General features: G+C 32.3%; 1 protein-coding gene across 1 annotated transcript in view; it reads left to right on the top strand.

Annotated features, from left to right (window-relative positions):
* The window catches only part of mfr (ferlin family C2 domain-containing myoferlin misfire), a 77,952-nt gene extending 62,299 nt beyond the window's left edge, over window positions 1–15,653 (top strand). Inside the window, exons 17-19 of the mRNA XM_075373624.1 lie at window positions 3,807–3,982; window positions 10,711–10,994; window positions 15,639–15,653. Coding sequence (XP_075229739.1) covers window positions 3,807–3,982; window positions 10,711–10,994; window positions 15,639–15,653 — 475 coding nt within the window. The remainder of the gene's footprint in view (window positions 1–3,806; window positions 3,983–10,710; window positions 10,995–15,638) is intronic.
* The last annotated feature ends 1,277 nt before the right edge of the window (window positions 15,654–16,930 follow it).

Raw genomic sequence — 16,930 nt, 5'->3', positions numbered from 1 at the left:
ATTATTTCAGTCATGACTGAGAATGCAGGATCCTGTGAAAGTACTTTAATGGTAAAATTAAGCTAATTTATATTACCTCAATATTCTGTACTAACTGTTTAATAGAATTTAAATATATATATATATTATAAGTACAAACTACTTTACAGAGAAAATTCATTACTTATGTGAATTTAAAATAAAAAGAGCACATTTTTATTGATATTTTTTGTTTTATAAAATTCTCACATCTATTATCAAAAAGATACCATATAAATTGTGAAAAATCATGGAAATTATAAGAATGAGTGCTATTTATCAAAGTAACATTTTAATAAACAGTACACATGCATCCTCAGAGTTAAACAAGGCTGGGATTAGTTTCTTTCTGGGTGGTATTTTAGCAGGAGTTGAGACCAACTAAAATTAGAGGTAAAGAACAGTACATAAAAAGTAATAATTCAGACATCATAATGATCTTGCATTTAGGCATGATAAGGGGATACTTAAATTTTTACATTTTCTGGTTATAGTGAAAGGTAATGAAAAAGAATATATGTAGCATTTAAAAGAAAAAATGGTTCTTTTTTTTAAATTTAGAAAAAGAGCCCGGCCTCTGTGGCATGAGTGGTAGCATCTCAGCCTTTCATCCTGAGGTCTCAGGTTTGAATCCCGGTCAGGGATGGCATTTTCACATACTATAAATTTTCAGGCTAAAAAAAAACATATTACTTTCTTTTTTATTAATTCATCTTATTATCTTTATTCTTGAAAATATTCTGTTTGCTTTGTGCATGTTTTTTCTAGTTTGTTATCAGGTAAGAGAATCTTTACATTTTTTTTTGTCAGAACTAGTAATGGTTTGACAATCATCTACATAATGTACTGGAATTATTAGTAAAAAAGAAAAACTATGAGTTAAAAAATTGGGATTTACTTTCAGTTAATGGAAAGTACTGGTTTAGTATAGTTGAATCATGTAAAGCAACTCAAGATATTTGGATTTGTAGTTGTCAGTTCACATTCCTCAGAACAGCTGGTAGTTCGATGATTCGTCACTTCATGAATCAAACAGTGAAGTTATCTTTGTTTATAATAATAAAATATTAGACTCTGCACATATTAAACTATAGCCGCATTTGTCATTACAAATAGTTAATGTCTATTTAGCAACATAAGAGAGAATATCTATTCATGCTTAATATAATAACTAACTTAATACAAACATTAATAACTTGTTGAAAATTCTAATAGATTATTGAAATTCTTGTTTTTTTATAGCTTACTTATAACAAGAAAGCAAAACTAAGACTACTGTATCGATAAGAACTGTGTATTTTTCTGTAGGTAGCAGGCACATAGTTGTATTATAATGCAACACAATCATTGTAGGGAGTGTTAACGCAGTATGCTAACTGGCTATCCGTTGACTTTTATTAATTGCTAATCCATGTGTTACTGTCAAGATCATTCTAAAGTTTTCAGCAATATATTGAGTTGTTCCAGCAGATAGAATATATGGAATCTCTCTATATGGAATAAAGTTTGTGGCTGGATATTTAATACAGCTTGTTCAATATTGAATTTCAATTGTTCAAGTGTTGGTGGTTTGTTGCTGTAGGCTTTTACTTTGAGGTAACCCCATAGAAAAAAATCTGCCGCAGTCAAATCTGGAGATCTTGGTGGCCACAAGCCTCGACCGATAACACGATTACCAAAGAATTCCTCAACGAAATCAGAAGTTGAACCTGCGTAGTGCGATGTCGCACCGTCATGTTGTAGCCAGCAGTTTCTGTCTTCCTCTTACAAGAGTGCAATGAACTGAAATAAAATATCCTGATATCGTTCTGCATTAATGGCATACTCAAAAAAAATAGGACCGATTATTTTCTTCCGCGATATCGCGCACCACACGCCCAACTTCTGCGGGTGTAATTGTTTTTCGTGATAAACATGGGGATTTTCAGCACTCCAAATTCTAATGTTTTGGCTGTTTACGTAGCCATCCAAATGAGATCATGCTTCATCTGTGAAAAATAACAAATCCATAACATTAATTCCCTCATGCAGAAATCGACAGAACCATTGACAATATTGTAGCCGTTTTTCTTTGTCGGGCTCAAGAAGTTGATAAACCGTTTGAATGCGATAAGGTCGTAATTGCAATTGTTTGGTCGCCCGATGAACGGTTGATTTAGACAAATTAATTTCAGCAGAAACGTCTGATCGATTTATTTGGCGAGGCGAGTAATTGGTCTTTGATTTCAGTGACTGTATCTGTATTCAACACTGACGCAGATCTTTTGTGTTCCTTGTTATTAACAGAACCAGTCTCTCTAAATTTTGCAACTAACCTTAATACTGATGTTTTGTTAGGAGCTGGTTTATCTGGGTACTTATGGCGAAACAAATCTTGCACTGCAACCACTGATTTCGTACTGAAGTACGACTCAACAATGAAAACACGTTCATCTAGCAAAAACACAATCTTGTCTCTAGCAATACACTGCGCGTTATGATTGCATTGTTGTTAGTATCGGTAGTGTTCTACTGTGTCGCCGCGATGTTCAGATGTTGGACGAGTCCATTTCAGTAACGAGTAGGGAGTAAGCTTGACTTTTGAAATTTCATGGATGAGTGATTGATGGGTTGTGTTTTATATGGGACACCCTGTATAATATCATAAATATAATCTTAGACATATTGCTTAGTGGGAAATAATTCATGACCCTAGTTTTATTAAGAAGTACTAACTAGACTTTTTCAGTACATCTAATATCCCACAATTTTGGGTTGTATACCAGTTATGGTATTAGAAGTTGCTCAGCACCTGTTGTTTAGGTAGAATAGAATAATGCTCAGCATCTATAATTTAGATAGAGTAATACTGAGCACCTAGAGTATTACAGTTATCAAAAAATACTCCTGGATTTACGTTTAGTTATGTACACCTACATTCTTACCATCCATTTCTTGTGTCACCCTTCCATTTGTAAATATACTGAAATGATGTGTATATGTTATGAATATGTGTAACAGTGTATCTACTGTTTGTTCATTTTACTGATTTTTAATATTCCATTGCTCTATTGTATTTAAATTTCAATTTTGGGGAACGTATTTTCAGTTGCAATGTATAAATTTTAAATTGCATTAACCACACTAAATCCAAACATTTTGGTAATGTAATTTATTTGCTCTTAGTTGTATGCAAGTGGAAACAGGATGGGCTATATTGCAGTAGTGATCATGATAATAAAGACTTGGGAGTTAAGTCTCTGGTCCATTGTCATCAATTGCTTATTTATGTTCTATTAGAAATAAGATTTAATTTGGAATAAAAGTCAAAGTAAGATAATATAAAGTGCTTCACAAGTCATTGCTGAAATAAAAAATCAGTTTTATTTATATCTGAATGTTACTGTAGCTAGTCAGATAGGTTTCTGACAGTTAAATATCACCTGCCTCTTGTTCCTTTTATAAAATGCTAAGAAAGCAGCTTTTATCTTTCCGAAAAATAATATTACTTGTTCCATTTTTCAACAGTTTCTACTGGGTAAGAGGAGGTTCACTGGATATCTGAGGTTTATAAGTGGGATCACAAGTGTTCTCACTTGTGATCTATAATATATAGTGTTCTCACTAATGAAAATCTATAATTTTCATTAGTTTTTATGAGGATCAATTTAAGTGGTAAATTGCAACAGAGAAAGAACTATTTAATAGAATAAACTAACTGCTTGACATTCAAGTTAGCACCTGTGACATAGGCAATATCAATTGTCTGAAAAGAATTTCATTATTATAACCTCTTTCGTTTATTTCAGAATGTTTGGCCCACTTGAAACGTGTACTGGTAGAACAGCTGTGATAAGATTTCTATTTTCTGAAAATGTATTACCTATGCAAATTTTAGTAATTGCATTGAACAGTTTAAATCTAACAGAACAATTTCACGATTTTCATATAGTGGAAGTTTCAACTAAAGCTTGCAAGAAATCATGTAGTTTCATGTAGCTTGTGATTGTAGTTTCTAAAAATTTGTTGCACTCCGTATTCTATTATCTATGAGTTGAATCATTGCAAAATGTGTTAAAGGTGGGCTCCAATACATCTGACTCAGAAACACTTGAATTCACATTTTTACTGAACTTAAAAAGTGGCTTTAGCAGAAGGTAATACTTTTTTAGTCAGCATGATAACTTAAGAATTCCCAAATTTGGAACAAAAACATCTGAGTTTTATCTACCAGGAAAAAATTAAACCTATGCATCAGCTGCCAGTAAAGTAATACTAACAGTGTTCTGGGACTATATAGGGCCCATTTTATTGTGATTACTTGCAAAAACAATATACAATTAACAGTAAGTAGTATTGTTGTAACATGCTAGGAGTTCAAAGTGAAACCTTCAGTAAGGAGGAAGTATACTGGTTCTCTCACAAAAGAAATTTTCTTCTGCATGGTAATGTGCACCCTCATGCTGCTCAAAAGACATGGAAACTGTTTAAAAGTTGGGTCAGATCCATCTTACAGTCCCAATCTCACAATTTTATACAGTCCCAGTTTTTTTGTTTGGTCCTCAGAGTTTTTATGTAGCACCATGTTAAATAATAAGCAGTTAAAGAACGTGTTACAAGAATAACTCAAGACACAAAGGTGAACAATTCTTTACTGCTGTAATAAAAAGCTTTCAGAAAGATGGATAAAAATGCCCAATATTGTAGCTGGGGAATATGTTGAAAGTAGTATTTCATTGTCATTGATAAATTATAATTTTTCATATTCATTTGTCTCTAAATATTGAACGACCCTCGTATATTAACACTGTTATGATTTTAAATGTTGATATTACGTCACTTCAATTAAGAAAAGTTGAAAAGTACTTAATTTTTTTTTTTTTTTTTTTTTTTTGGGCAGTTATATATTTTCATTATTACAGTAATTTTCTGCACACCTTTCCAAAAAATCATAAGTATTATGATTTTTAAAAGAAATAAATATTTGTAAATTTTTAATTAATTCATTGAAAATGATACAAAAACTTTCACCACAGCAATCAAAGATGACATACTAAGATTAAAGCCAATTAGACATGAATTTATTGTTAACTATCTTAATTTTGTTTCCATGGAAATAATTATTTTTAACAATTAATCATTGTTTATATTAAAATTGAAACATAGAAGTTGATATTACACATTAGATGGTATCAAAGTTTTATGAGTAGGAACAACTGAAAATGTAAACTATTATTCATACTTCTATAAATGTTTTGGTATATAATACTTTACATTGTATTTTTGATATTTATGTTTTTTTAACTATCTGATATGGAGAAATCCAGTTTCTTTCTTTCCCTTACTTGAATATCATAATTCATTATCACATTGTAGGAATCCGTTTTTATTTATTATTTTTTTTTTTTTAATTTTACAAATGTTTAAAAATCTTACCTCCTAAGGACCACAGTTTAAAGTGAGTAGGTTCATCTGCTTCAGGCAAGAAAACATTAGTACAAAACACAGATATTAAAAAAATCTACACCTTTTTTTATTTAGATGTTTCACCCACATAAGCTTTAGGTTTGCACATGGAAATATGAGATAAAATACTTGCAGAATATGAAAAATACAGTCAGATTACAATTTAAACCCAGAATTTATAATATATGTAGAATTTTTAAAACTGTAAGAGAATTTTGACTAGTTACATTCAGTTAATATTAAAATTACAATTGCATTTTTATTGTAAAATTTTTTATGGAGATATATCAAAACCTCAATTTAGTTGTAAGAGTTTGTCACCAAATGAAACATTTCAAGAAATTAAATAATTAATTAAATTTTAACAAAATCAAACTAAACAGGTTTAAGTGAGTCTTTTCCAATTTAAAGAACAGTGTTCATTTTTTAAATATTAGTATTATCAATATGGTTTGATCTAGCTTGAAGGTAAAACTTGCGTTGGTCAAACCCCCACACTGCCATGGGTTTTGACATCACATTGTGGCAGTTTCCCTCCTCCAACAAAAAAAAAGGTTGTTAAAACTTGTCATAATTGTCCTTATGGAAATATTCCTATAGAATTATTATGTAATACATTTCTATCGTACTTTGTTATTAAATGTATTTATAATATTTTGCTATTTATTAACTTTTGACATACTAGTTTTTATTTGCCAAGAAAGCTGGAGTTCATACATATGTGCCTTGATTTGATAAGTTATAATATTTCCATAAAATTAAAATTTTTATCATATTTTAATGAAATATCAAGTATGTACAGGTAATATCTTTACCTGACTATTCCAAGATATGAGTAAATTTGTTAGATGGTACACTTTCATGTATGTATATTAATTTGTGCTTCCAAAACCCTGATCGGTTGCATTTATTTTCATGAAATAAGCAACAAATAATTATTTCCAGTCATAGAAATGATACTTAATGTATGAAAATTTAAAGAAAAAGTTAAGTGGTCAGTTTTCACCACTTGTTTACCCCAAAAAAAACAAAATTAAAACCCTGCTAATACTAGAGGGTACTTAACAGAAAAAATTCACATAATTAGTTAAAAATTACGAGTAAATATTTCAACCCTTGTATTCAATAATTAACACTGAATGCTGAAAATCTAATTGAAATTTATGAAATATTTGAAGATTTTTTAAAAAGACATTTGGAAAAATGATAAGAGGAATTCATGGACGAAGTACGTGAACACCATCTCACGTACTACTCCCACGTCTATTGTGTGGAGAAAAATCCATGCAATTTTCAGGTCGCCAGGGCAATCTATTCTCGGTCTCGTCGATGAGGGGGACTCCTTACGTCATCTTCGGCTGTAGCAAATACTTTAGCGAAATCTTTCCGTTCGGTGTCTCTCACCTCGTCATATAGTAACGACTTTCAGAGGTACAAAGCACGGATGGAAGTATTGGGGTTGAATACTGGTGTTTCGGATGGTGAATTGAACACTCCATTCTTACTTAAAGAATTGTTGCACACACTTAGGAACTCTCGTGACACTTCCCCTGGACCGGACAACGTTCGTCTTTGTATGCTTTCGCACCTTCCTGACTCAGCACTACAACTTCTTTTGAGTATTTACAACGGTTTATTCTCCGGACAAGTCTTTCCGCCCGACTAGTCGGAGGCATTTATTGTACCAGTACTATAAAGCCTGGCAAAGAGAAAACCGATCCCTTAAGCTACCGTCCTATTTCTTTAACAAGCGTGTTGTGTAAAGTAATGGAGAGGATGGTGAACCGCAGGCTTGCGTGGTACTTAGAGAAACATGGCTTTCTTTCTTCGGAACAGTGTGGTTCCGACATGGGAGATCTTCCATTGACCATTTGGTGTCGATGGACACAGCCATACAAAACGCCTTCCTGAACCGCCAACACCTCGTTGCTATCTTTTTCGTTATAAAAAAGGCGTACGACACGGTCTGGCGACGTGGCATTCTTAACACTCTTAGGAGGTGGGGGATCACTGTCAACATGCTTGTTTTTATCCGGGGATTCTTGAATTACCGGACGTTTCGTGTTCGTGTAGACGATTCACTTTCAGACAGTGTCGTCTCAGAAAATGGGGTACCGCAAGGTAGTGTATTAAGTGCCACCTTGTTTTCTGTGGCCATAAACAGCATTACCAATTGTGTACAGGCTCCTGTCTCTTGTTGTCTTTTCGTTGATGGTTTTGTTATTTACGTTGCGAGCCGCTCTACACCCACTGCGGAGCGACTGATGCAGAACACTATATTTCGCCTTGAGGCTTGGTCAGGGACTACTGGTTTCACATTTTCACCCGACAAGACGAAATGTGTAGTCTTTTCTCGGCTACGTAACCCTTCTAATCCGCGGGTTTTTCTGAACAGTGAGCTTATTGCTGTCTCTACTTACGTCAGGTTTCTGGGTTTGTTTTTTGATAGCCGTCATACTTGGGTCACACATATGAGGGATTTGAGGACAAAGTGTTCCAAACTTTTGGATATGATGCGGATCCTAAGTAACACCAACTGGGGGGCCGATCGGTCGTGTATGTTACGTTTTTACTACTCCCTTGTTCGTTCCCGTTTGGATTATGGTTGTGTCCCTACTCCTCAGCTCATCAAACCGTACTTAAGATGCTGGACGATGTGCATCATTCTTTTCTTCGGCTTGCCACGGGTGCGTTTAGATCGAGCCCTATCGCAAGCTTACTTGTAGACAGTGGCGAGCCATCACTTTGGGATAGACGAGACCAGCTTTTGTTATCTTATTTTGCCCGTCTCAGCGGACAGCCGAATCACCCAGCTTTTGACCCAGTTCTTAAGAATCCTAATTTGAGGAAGTATGAGGACCGTCCACGTTGTACTGCGCCTGTGGTTGTCCGTACACGACGTCTGCTGCAGCGTATGAATGTTGGCACTCCCTCGTTCTTTCCATCATGTCCGTGCTCGAATCCCCCGTGGAGAATAAACCATGTAAATTTTACGTTTGATCTTACAACGTATGATAAACAATCAACGCCACCTATTGTTTACCAGCAGGTGTTCCAGTTTCTCCTCACCAAGTCGAACCCAGACGTGGTGGTATACACTGATGGGTCGAAGCATGACGGTAACGTTGCTTGTGCTTTTGTTTTCAATCAACAGACTTATATGTTTGGCCTACCTGGTGTTACGAATGTGTTCACCGCGGAACTACTCGCTGTGGATAGGGCTCTAAGTATCGTTGGCCCTAAATATAGGAACATTCTTATTTGCAGTGACTCGTACATTGCCCTCCAGGCGTTGGAAAACCTTTATTCCGGACATCCTGTCGTCGTTGGCATTTATGATAAAATCGCTGAGTTAGAAAACGAAACAAGGGGGTAGGTTTTTGCTGGATCCCTAGCCACGTTGGGGTTCTTGGTAATGAGAGGGCAGATTCTGCTGCGAAAGAAGCGTGTATTCAGCCTCCTTTCACCACCCGAGTTACTATTTTTGATTTTATTAATCATATAAAACAATCACTGCGAGCAAGGTGGCAAAGTGGCTGGACGGCTGCCGTCGATAGTAAACTTCGACGGATTAAAGACTCAGTGTTGCCGTGGGGCTCCTCTTGCAGGAATTCTCGTCGTGAGGAAGTGGTCCTCTGCCGGTTACGGTTGGGGCATACGAGGATCACACACGAATATCTAATGTCAGGAGAAGACCCACCCCGGTGCACACGATGCAACTGCCGCATGACTGTGCACCACATTCTCGTGGACTGCGTATGTTATGCGGCGTTGCGTCGTCAATTTAATATACCCAGCAGCATTCGTGATATCTTGGGCAATGATGGCAGGGTTTTGGAGCGAATGTTTCTCTTTTTGCATGGTACTGGGTTACTGCAAAGGATGTAATATACTTATATATGTTTTTCTGTAAGGAGAGATTTTAATAATTTTAACCTTTATTTTCGATTTGATTTTTTAGTTCTATGTGTTTAATTTTATCATCCGGGGTGAGATTTTTGCACAACCCATCAGAGTTAGGTAAGTTTTTATACTTTCTTTATTCTATTATTTTATCTTTAATATTTTATCAACTTTGTCTGTGATATTAGTTTTGGGTTTTATTTTGCCTTCTTGGCTTGTTTTAGTAAAATTTTATTATATGATTAATATTACGTTTACACCTTGTATAGCTTATTATTTTGGAATTATATTACCCTTTTAATAACTACCGGGCGATGATAACGCCCAAGCGTTTTTCGCCCACAAACAACCAAAAAAAAAAAAAAAAACTGTTTTATATTTATATGAAACACAATAATTTCATTTTATAATTTTTATGTCATCAAAATTATGCAGCTTACCTTTTTTCTTTTTTTTCTCTGTTTTGCCTCCACCTTAAGGTCCTTCAGAGAATGATATTTATGAATGTAAATAAAGTGTAGTCTTTTACAGTCGCAGGTCGACTATTCCTGAGGTGTGTGCTTAATTGAAATCCAACCAGCAGATACTAACACAACGAATTCAGAACGTACCCAAAATCATTCAAAGTCTGAAAAGATTTTAATGACATTAATATATATCTATATCCAACCGGTTTTCCAGCTACTGCCGGGTCTGGGTGTGTGTAGGCAAATGTAATTAATATACCGGCTTACCAGGCCTGATGTATTTGCTATGTTTGTATTTTGTGATGAGAATTTTACCATAAGACTAACCCGGTAGGTAATTTTTTACAACTTGTATTATTCTTACGTTTTACTTCCTTGTACGAAATAAAGGAAATATTGTGATCGCGAAAAATTTCGGTTTTCAAATTTCAACGGAAATATCCATTTTGGCCATTCCTGAATCCATTTTGACTAGTTTCAGCGTTACGTCTGTACGTACGTGTGTATCTCGCATAATTAAAAAACGATGATGAAATTTTGGATTTAGGACTGTTGTAACATCTAGTTGTAGACCTCCCCTTTTGATTGCATTCGATTGAACCAAAAATCTCAAAATATTTGGATTTTGAACTTTTTCTTAACTGCAGTATTAAGCCCTCATTAAGAGTTTTTCAACGATATATCATAATAGGAACTTATTTTCTTTGGTTCCAGAGGTATAGCAAAAAATATCAAAAGTTAATGAAAAATAATTTTATGTACTTCTCATTTTAAAAAAATGTGTTTATGTAATTTAATAGGCGTACAAGGAAGTCATATGGTGTCCACATCAGATTTTTACTTATAGCATCAAAATGTATTGTATTTTAATCTGCAGGTTTACCAGACAATGTTACAATCAAAACACTGCCTTATTATGCAGTTATGGGAGGAGATATGAGTCCACAGGAGACATTAAATTACATCAAAGACGAACTGGGTCATCTTCAATATGGATCTAGCTCGGCCAGATCTATGCTAATAGAATCAAGAAATGAGAAAGAATATGGGTCTGAAAAAGTGAGATCTGTCCTTAAAAAAAAAGGCGATTCGCTAGGATTGTGCAGCACGGGGAAGTATGCAACTATAAACTGTTTAGCTAGATCTTTACTGAAATTGCAGGTACTTCCTGATTATCAACTGAGACTTAAAATATATATATTATATGCTTCGCTGTTGCTTGATTTAAATATATATATATATATATATATATATATATATATATATATATGAATGTTTGTTTGTCCCGTATGAGTTCCTATACTATTCCGATTACGATGAAACTTTGGTGAGTTGTTGTGCGCACGCCTACTAATGTTTTTGAATTAGTTTGGACCCGTTGAGGTGGAGATATTTCTAAAAATTGTGTTATGGTCCGATTTGGCTCATATTCAGAATATATATTAGTTACGTGAAAAGAAATATTTTTTGCAAAATCTTTACCCGCTAGGTGGCGCCGGTGTAAAGATATTTACGAAACAACAAACAGGTATACAGGCATGTTCGTATGTGTGTCCGCTATAGACTAAAAAATTACTTGACCGATTTACGCGCGGGAGAAAGGGAGAACAGAAAAAAGGGAAATTGGAAAAGGAGGAAAATGAAAAATGGAAAAAGAGGAGAAAAGTTGAAAAGGAAATAGGAAAAAAGTGGGAAAGGGGAAAAATTCAAAGGTTAAATTTTGTGAATTCCGTAATGTTAAGCTTTTTAATGTTTTATCAAACTTTTCATTTAATCTATATAATATATTATATATATATATATATATATATATATATATATATACACACAAATCTAGCAACAGTGAAGCATTGAGGATCTGCAAGTATATATATAAATGAATGTTTATTTGTTCCGTACGCGTTTCTATACCATTCTTCCGATTGCGATCAAACTTTGGTGAATTGTGCGCACGCCCGGGAAGGTTTCCGAATTTGTTGAGGCTGGGGTCGAGATATTTCGGAAAATTGTATTAATGATCGGATTTAGCTCTTATTCAGAATATATATTAGTTACGTGAAAATAAATATTTTTGCAAAAATGGAAAGAGGGAAAAGGGATAAAGTGAAAGGTTATATTTTGTGAAGTTCTGTTCTATATACGAGTATATACTCAAATCTAGTAATAGCGAAGCATTACTGGGTCTGCTAGTATGTAATATAAAATTAAAATTATAAATAATTAACACCGTTATAAAGAGAGGTAATTTACTTTTAATAGAACTTTTTTTCAACGATGACGTTGATTAAATGATGTAAGTTCCGTCCAGTGAGATTAAATTACCCTTTTATTTTCCGTATGTAAATTTTAACGTATCAGTTTAGTTTGTCACTGTTTGTTTTTTTTAGCATCATAATATCCGGTCTAAGTAATTAACCTTTCAGCTTTAATTTATAAAAAAAAAACAACGAAGAATTTTTATTAGTTCTTCGAACAGTATAACTTATGTTCGCCATATACTAAATAATGAGTTTGAATTTCTAAACATCTTTACTCAAAATAAGTGTCAACTATAATATTTAATTAATTATCGTACGGTTTTATATGATTTTTATTTACCGTAAAATAAACAAAAAAAGAAGATATTGTTGACAAAAAATGTGCAGTATGTGGGTTTATTTTATCGTACCTAATCTGGTCCTTAGTTCTAACAAATGACTTCTTATAAAAGTTTCTAGCAACACTTGTTTTGTTGAATTTTTAATATTAAACTATTATATTCATTTGTATAACTTTTAACATTTTTGTTTACAATGGTGATCCACCATTGCATTTCAAACATTATGATTATTTCGAAAATGTTTTTGTTTTTACTCGTACATAGATAAAAGAAAATAACTGTAAGATCCTAACATGATTTTTTATGCCAAATTTTGCGTCTTCTTGTCGAAATTTTTCTATCTGGTTTTATGAACTTTACGTGAGGTTATGTAACATCGGTTACAGTGCGGTGGTACATAGTTTGGACTCTGGACAATAACAATGAAACAAAATATTAGTTAAAATTATAATATAATTCACATTTGAAAATTTAGATTTTTTTTATATGACGTTCAGCGAAGTTTTATATTTTTGCCGACCGTCATAACTAGAGACCGGATTATACGCAACATAAAAAGCTTGAAATATACATGAAATATGCATGAAAAGTGTCAAAATATGTAAGTAGTTGAATAACATATAAATAAGTTCGATAATTAACAATTATTTAACATTTTGTTACTTTTGTAAACATAAACAACCGCGGCTGCTGAGCCGTGCAGCTAATAGGTTTGGCCGCGTAAGATTTCATTTATTAACAAGGTACCCTACCGAAAAATATTGTATATATAGCGAAAATATGCATCATCACTAGATTTTAAGGAAAATATGTAATAAGAATGGGCTATAATTTTTAATTGTTATATCGGCAAACCTATAACAATATAAAAAATGTACCGGGGGTTGAACCCAGGATCTTCGAGTAAAAGGCTGAGACGCTACTACTCCACCAGGGAGATCGGCTTGTAATTTTTATATGCAGAATATTTGTGTACAGTTTGAAGAAAGGATACAAGTAGGGCGGCCCCTGAGATTGCAAACTCATTTTCAATAATAGAAAAAGAAAACTCATAGCGGGTTTTTTGGCTTAAATGTAGTTGTTTTTTATTCATAATATTTTTCCCTTTAAATTTTTATATTCTTTTTCAAAGTAAAACGAGATCCATTAAAAAAATAAGTAAAATTTTTACCTCATTAGGAAAAACAATCAACATAATTCATTTGTAACGAATAAATTTCATTAAGCTAGCATGCGGTGAGCGTTATTTCGTATACAAGCATTGTTTTCTTACGATAGGGTTGCCATCTTTTAGAATAAAAAATATCGTATCCTAGAGGAGTTTCTATCTTTTGGTGTAAATATTGAAAACTTTTTATAAACTTAGTAAGCTTATATTGTTTAAATTTACGTTACAATAATTGTAATTTATTTTATATAAATACATTTTAATTTTTGCTTTTGTTTGTTTTTTATTTTTTGATATTAGTCATATTATATCTTTTACATATATAATTACAACTGAATGTATTTTTTCAACTTCACGTTACCAAACTGTAATGAAGATGTTTTATAAATTTCAATTAATGTATATCAGGGATGTTGACAGTTTGTGTGGAGGTTGGGCTTGCCAGATCGATCCTGAGTCTGTACTGGATGATCACACAATGTGGTCCGAGCGTCGGCGCCAAACACACGAACTTTGTCCGAGCTGCAACTCTCCGACAAGGTACCCTATATTATCGTTTAAATGTTTTCACCGGCGTAAAGGTTTCTCTCTCTTTTTTTTATAGATTCATTTAACAATAGTGTTGTAAAATAAAAGTTATATTTATAGTATCAATTTATTAATATTAAGTATTATTTTTTATAGTTTCCTTTTATTTATATTACTTACTCTGGTTTGAATTTTCATCTATAGAAAATCTTTTGTTAATCATTACCGCTATTTATTAAGAGTTGGCGCGTTAATTATGTATACATATTAAAAAATAAATTTTATTGCAATATAATTATAAAAAGTTGTAATTTAAAATATAAAAAATTCTGTTTATTATTTTAAAAAAATAAATTACGCTGAAGAGAAGAATTTATCTTTTTGGGGGTTTTTCGAGGAAAAAAATAGTTTTTGAATAGTTTATTATAAAAGTAAGATTTTTTGTTAGTTGATATTAGTTATAATGTCTTATGCGTTTTAATTGTTGAAAAATTATAAATATTTTTCAGTTTAGTTTGTAATTTTACTGTTTAGAAATTTTTTATTTTCCTGCTTAATTGCTCTTAAATAAACTTTACAATTATTTATAATGTTACCATTTCTTTGAACGAAAGATAATTGTTCTTTTAATTTTTTTACATTTTTAATAATATTTTCATTTAAATCTCTTTTGAAATATTTTTTTTTTAAATAATAAAGAAGCCTTACAATATCCATTTTATGAAACTTTGTGACTCAATATGTTTAATGATCACTAACATCGGACTTCCGATAAAAAAAATTGTGTCCATTTCTGTGTTTGGGGGATGTTTGAATTGATTTGTTTTACCGAAAAAAAAAATTATTACTTACGTGTATGAAATAATGATGTAATAATAAATAATGATGTAATAATGTAATTAATAGTAATGAATTAATTATTTTCTTAATTCGGGAAAGCTTTATATTTGAGTAATTAATCGATTGCATAACTTTAAGTTCAGATAATCATATTTTTGAATATTTTACAAATATTTTACATCGAGCAAAGAGATTAAGCGTCTCTTTTTATTTTTCATATTATTAAAACCCTTAGTAAAAGTCGATTGTATTTTCCGCATCCTACTCCAAAACAAGTTCGTGCGCGCGCGCACACATTCACAAACGTGATCGTATATTAACATTATTTACCCCATATTAACATCGTAATATCTTACTGAACAAATATTAAAGCGTTTGGTTTTACAAATAAACTAGTGAAAGACAAACTAAACAAAGAATTAGTAATTTATCAGAAAATGTATGAATTTAGATTAAATCATACTGATACATAGTTAAATAAAAGTAAATTTAAGAAAAATTAGTAAAGCTATCCGAATTTAAATCATACAATGAGAACAATATATTTTACTTTGATTTTCGTAATTGAGAATTGTTATACTGTAATCTAACCTTCAACAATATTTCTTACTGTAGTTTCATTTTGTACGCTGTGTATTGTGCTTTTACAGTTAAGTTTTGTTCTAAACAGAGCCGTTCAAGATGAATAATGCTGTCATTCTGGATAGAAAGATACATAAAAACTTCAAAGGTTGACTCATTTTTCGTCAAAGTCGCTCCCTTTGTTAACACTTTCAAAGTTTTAGAAAAGTAATATTACGCAACACCATTACCAATATAAAAATTTAATAAATTTACATTAAAATCTTTTAAGATATCAATATATAAATGAATATACACAGTTTTGTTCTAAACAGAACCGTTCAAGATGAATAATGCTGTCATTATGGAAATAGAAAGATACATAAAAACTTCAAAGGTCGACTAATTTTTCTTCAAAGTCCCTTTGTTAACTTTCAAAGTTTTAGATAAGTAATATTACGCAATATTACCACTTCATCTGGTATTTGAATAAGCTTATATATTAATTGTTGTCAAACAATTTAAAAATGTAATAAATGTATATATCAATATATAAATGAATATACACAGTTTATGTAAAAACTTAGTTCATTTTACATCTCGAAAAAATTTATTAACGCATTTTTTTTAGTTGAGAATTTAATATGTATCATGCATTTTAAAATTATATTTAATATTTAATTGGTAGCATGTAAAAAATAAAATATTAACTCTCCTAAGTTTAACCTAGGGGATAACATGCGAACTGATGTAGGGGATAATTTAATGTTATTTCATGTTTTGCGGTTTCTTAGGGCCGTCCGTTTGCATTCAAGTATTTGAATTACTGTAGTTGGTTTCAGCTACTCATGCCAATTGCCGTAAAGCAGATGGTTATTTTATTTCTTTAATTGAGATATGTGAATATCTTTGTTTACTACAACAAATACATCGTGTCCGGGCGATGATAACACGGAAACGTTTATCGCGCAGAAAAACAAAAAAGCTTTTTAGTGTGTACTGATAATCTAAACTTTCTTCTTTTTTCAAGGCCTAGGCGAGTCGTCTGTTCTAGTCTCAAAGAATATATACTATCCCGTGACTGAATCGCAACTCGTTCTTGGTCTCCTAACATCTCTTAGTCCCGCTGGTTTATGTTCTAGATGCGTCTTTCTTGTGGATGAATTCATTACAGATGTTATCTAGTCTTGAAGAACTCTTTACCATTCTCATAAAACGTATCTCCGCCATTTGAATATTATTAGGAACCCAGGTCTCACAACCATACACCTAAAACAGGTACAGCCATCATTCTGTAAAATTTCAATCGGTTCTCTTTCCTTGTTTTCTTGGTCAAAGTACATCGGATTTTTTAAAAATTAACCGAACTTATATTCAAAACAAACCTGTCGCAGTTTAAAC

The sequence above is a fragment of the Lycorma delicatula genome, chromosome 8 (genome assembly GCF_047948215.1).
Source record: "Lycorma delicatula isolate Av1 chromosome 8, ASM4794821v1, whole genome shotgun sequence".
Taxonomy (NCBI): domain Eukaryota; kingdom Metazoa; phylum Arthropoda; class Insecta; order Hemiptera; family Fulgoridae; genus Lycorma; species Lycorma delicatula.
This window is presented reverse-complemented; position numbering and strand designations above follow the sequence as displayed.